This window comes from Rosa rugosa, chromosome 5 (genome assembly GCF_958449725.1).
Source record: "Rosa rugosa chromosome 5, drRosRugo1.1, whole genome shotgun sequence".
NCBI classification, from domain to species: Eukaryota; Viridiplantae; Streptophyta; class Magnoliopsida; order Rosales; family Rosaceae; genus Rosa; species Rosa rugosa.
The window spans coordinates 13,835,233-13,839,628 of NC_084824.1; the positions used below are offsets into that span (position 1 = coordinate 13,835,233).

At 38.4% G+C, this 4,396-nt stretch overlaps 1 protein-coding gene across 1 annotated transcript; it reads left to right on the forward strand.

Annotated features, from left to right (window-relative positions):
- The first annotated feature begins 688 nt into the window (after positions 1-688).
- LOC133711225 (cell wall / vacuolar inhibitor of fructosidase 1-like) lies at positions 689-1,129 on the forward strand. Its single transcript, XM_062137381.1, has one exon. The coding sequence runs from the start codon at positions 689-691 to the stop codon at positions 1,127-1,129; it is 441 nt and encodes a 146-aa protein (XP_061993365.1).
- Positions 1,130-4,396: the final 3,267 nt, after the last annotated feature.

Below are 4,396 nucleotides of genomic sequence, written 5' to 3' on the forward strand. Positions count from 1 at the left end.
TTCTTGCATCTGTTTGTGAACTTTTACATAAATACCATATATACAACATTGAAACATAGTTGTATAAAGAGATTCACATTTGTTGCTTTGTAGCACTCGGTTCATTTCTTACATAAACAACCATAGAAAGGATATTCAATAAAACATATTTATTCTTTGTCATTCATTAAAAGAATATTTAACAAAACGCATCCAACCATATTTATTGTCATAATTGTTGTTTCTCTTCTTGCATCTGTCTGTGAACTTTTACATAAATACCATACATACAACGTTGAAACATAGCTGTATAAAGAGATTCACTTTTGCTGCTTTGTAGCACTTGGTTCATTTCTTACATAAACAACCACTGAAAGAATTTCTTTAAAACATATTCATTCAATAAAAGAATATTCAATGCATCCAACCATATTTATTGTCATAATTGTTGTTTCTCTTATTGTATCTGTCCGTGATTTCTTACATACATACCATATATACAACATTGAAATATTGCTGTATAAAGAGATCCACATTTGTTGCTTTGTAGCACTCGGTTCATTTCTTAATAAACAACGATTGAAAGAGTTTTCTCAAAACCTCTCGCCTTGAAAATATGAAGAGCTTAATATCTCTAGCAAAACTCATCATACTTGTCAGTCAAATTGTGTTTCTTCCAATAAGCCAAGGTAGCAAGGATTTTTGGCCAATGGATGCTAAACTCATTGATGAAACATGTCAAAAAACCCCAAACCCCAATCTTTGTGTCTCATCTCTCAAATCAGACCCTCGAAGTTCCGATGCTGATGTCAAAGGCTTGGGCGTAATAATGGTGGATGTGGTTAAGGCAAAAGCGATTATCGGTCAAAACAAAGCACAAGAATTGCTTAAGCAGAGCCCAGGAGATCTACGCTTAAAAGTTTGTTCAGGTGACTATGATAGAATATCAAATCATCATGTCCCAAATGCTTTACTGGCATTTAAGAAAGATGCCCCGGACATTGCTGAAGAAGATATGAGTGAAGCTGCTGAAGAGGCAAGGGCATGTGAGTCTAGTTTTTCAGGGGGTTCTCCTCTGACAGATGTGAATAATGTTTTAGCAGATGTTGCGGCTATTACTGCAGCTATAGCAAAGGAATTAGTTGGTTGATATGTTTCATGTTGTTTTATTTCCAACCATATAAGTATTAAAATAAGTGAGAAAGACAGTTTGTTAAAATTAACATTCAAACTTACTTAAACAGAACCCAACATTTTATTTTTCTTGATCGAATATTATCATGTTGTGGATGCTGAATCTTCTAGATTGTATCTATCAATAAAATTTAAGTAAAAAATCAGGTCATGTTTTATGTAAGAGGATTGAAATTGAAACCTTAATATAAACCATAGCCCTCTCCATGTGTAAATTTTCAATGCATATGTGCATGGAGGATTGAAGAGGGTGTGGTTTGTATAAAAGTTAAAATTGGATTGGTGTTATAAATATTATAGTCCACGTAATTACTCATTAGTTATGGTTTTATGCTATAAACCTTACCCGATAAAGGGGTCTAATGAGAATGAATCACACACTTTTACCTCATATATTTTATTCCTCTCTCTCTCTCTCTCTCTCTCTCATTCTTTTTTTTTTTTTTTGATTGAAATAGAATTTTATTAACTCACCAGATTACATCAATATGGGATAACATTCTCAATGCGAGAACTCCCATTGAACTAACAACTTAAACTGACAGAAATTAACTCATGGAGCCAAGGAGGTCCAACATCCTTGCAAAACATAGCTTGAGTCAAGGACAAGGCCGATCTTGCCAACTTACGAGCCACCTCATTGTAGCGTTTTTTCACATGTTTCCAAGAGACCATTTCAAAATCGTGCATCATCAAACGAACTGCATCTAATACTCCCCCTATGTCACTTAAATCCCACAGAGGACGATGTAGGCCTCTACGCACATTGAGTGCATCACCCCGTATTGCCACTCTATTCAACCCCAACTCTTGGCAGTACCTTAAACCATGCCACAAAGCCAAGGCCTCGGTGGCCGCAGGTTTAATAGGGACTTGCAATGGAATAGATAAAGCCCCAACCAGGGTACCTGTGTTATTCACAAAGACAGCACCAAGCCCAACACAACCTCTCTTCACATCCACGACACCGTCAAAAAATAATCTGGCCTCTATCATACTTGTGTCCTGGTGATTAGTAATAACCTCCTCCCCCTGCCTCTCCCCAAATAAAGGGCTACTGCCATGCTGCACTTGTGCAAATTCAGAATGCCATTCCTCACACCGTAAAACAACCAGTTTTGCATCCATCTCTGCCTTCCCATGCATTACATCATTCCTAGTTTTCCAAATCCATCAACTGAGTAAACAAAACATCTCCAAATCACACCTACTGCCCACAGCAGCCACATGCAAAAGTAAATCAATGAAGGAAAGCTCTTTCCAATACTTAACAAAACCCCTTAACCAGGAACACTTCCATACCTCCTGTGCCTTCGAGCACTCCCAAAGACTATGTAAAACAGTTTCACATGACCTTCTACATCTACCACAACCATCATAAGAGCAAATCTTGCGTTTAAACAAACGCTCAACACAAGGCAGGAAAGAATGGCAAGCTCTCCACAAGAAAAGCTTGACTTTGTTAGGGATTTCGAGACCCCATATGAGACTCCATACATTTTTGGAGTTTGAATCATCACTCCCACCGCTATACTCTGCTCTCGCCCCAACCTGCCGCAATTCCATCCCAAGCCAGTAACCCGACTATACTCTCTCTCTCTCTCATTCTTAGCAACACGTTTTGCTCTATTTTTCTCTTTGCCCTAATTTCTTTATAGGGGAAATGATCATTTACCCAATTTTAGCTTAAAAATTGCCCACTTACCCAAACACTCTAAGAGATTGCCCACTTACCCAAACACTCTAAGAAATTATTTCCCTAATACCCAATTAAGTATTTTTTTAATTCATTTTTATTTATTTTTGGGACAATTTTTCCCTCTCCTTTTTTGTCACTTAGAGAAATAAGTCATTGGAGACCTTGCTTGACTCCGGCGACCGATAGCCGGATTACTGCCCCCTAGTAACCATATTATTGCCCCCCAGTAATCATATTATTGCCCCCCAATACTCATATTATTGCCTCCCAATACTCATATTATTTCATTGTATAAACTCCCAAAGCCAAAATGAATACACTACAGGCACAATTGATCAATTTATATGCATATTATTGCCCCCCAGTAACCATATTATTGCCCCCCAGTAATCATATTATTGCCCCCCAATACTCATATTATTGCCTCCCAATAATCATATTATTGCCGTCCAGTGAATTGTATAAACTCCCAAAACCAAAATGAATACAATACAGGCACAATTGATCAATTTATATGCATATTATTGCCCCCTAATAATCATATGTAAGATGCAAATTCTTATTAGTTTTTTTTCTTTCCCATATTTCATTGAGAATATCCGATTCTGGGAATCCACAATTGATTTTTTTCAACCGGCCAAAAAAATAATTGATCTTTCAACCCAGAAACAAGGTGCAAGCACATGGCATGTGCTCCTCAATGATCAACTTAACTTATCGTGCGTAAAAACAAAACAAATCCAGAATCTATAATTTCTGACAGCCAATGATCAATTGCGAGAGAGGAACTAGCTAGGGGCCAAATGATTTTTTAATTTTTTAAATCTATTGTTATATATACAATCGAAATTTCAATGCAAACTGTAGGAATAGGTTGTATCCCGTTGGAAATATATTGAAAAAGTGTATCACCCCATTATCACTGGTATTGGTAGCTAGGCAACTGTAGTGTACTTTAGAATTTTGTGCACTAACCAAATTCAAACATAACGAGTAGAAAAAAAGAAAGCAAAATGTTATATAAGCTGTTTCTACGTCCACGTGGTCTTATCCTAAGAAAGCAACCAAGCTATGTGGTGCTGTCGCTTAAGGTCCAAAAGAAAACAGAGAAATTTGACCAAGTAGTGAAGAAAGGCGGTAAGTGGCACTATAGTAAATAAAAGATCCATGACTACTATTCACCTGGATTTGATTATGAAACTGAAGCACCATCTGAGAACAAGACTCGGAGATCTGACAAATTTGATCCGGCAAATCCTCCCTGTGCAGACTCCCGCAGTCTCCGGTGAATCTCGGAAATCTCCAGAATCTGTTACCTGCAAGTCTCCAGAATCGGTGATTGAGGGTGGTTGGCACCAGATCAGTGATCGGCACCAGATCGGTGATTGGCACCAGAACGGTGATCGGCGATTGACGGTGGGCTTGAGGTCGACGAAGATGGGGCTTGGGATGTGCTTGCCGGCGCCGGGCTCGAGGTCGACGAAGAAGGTGTTGAAGGCGTGGTCGCCACTGCCGGCTGGAGAG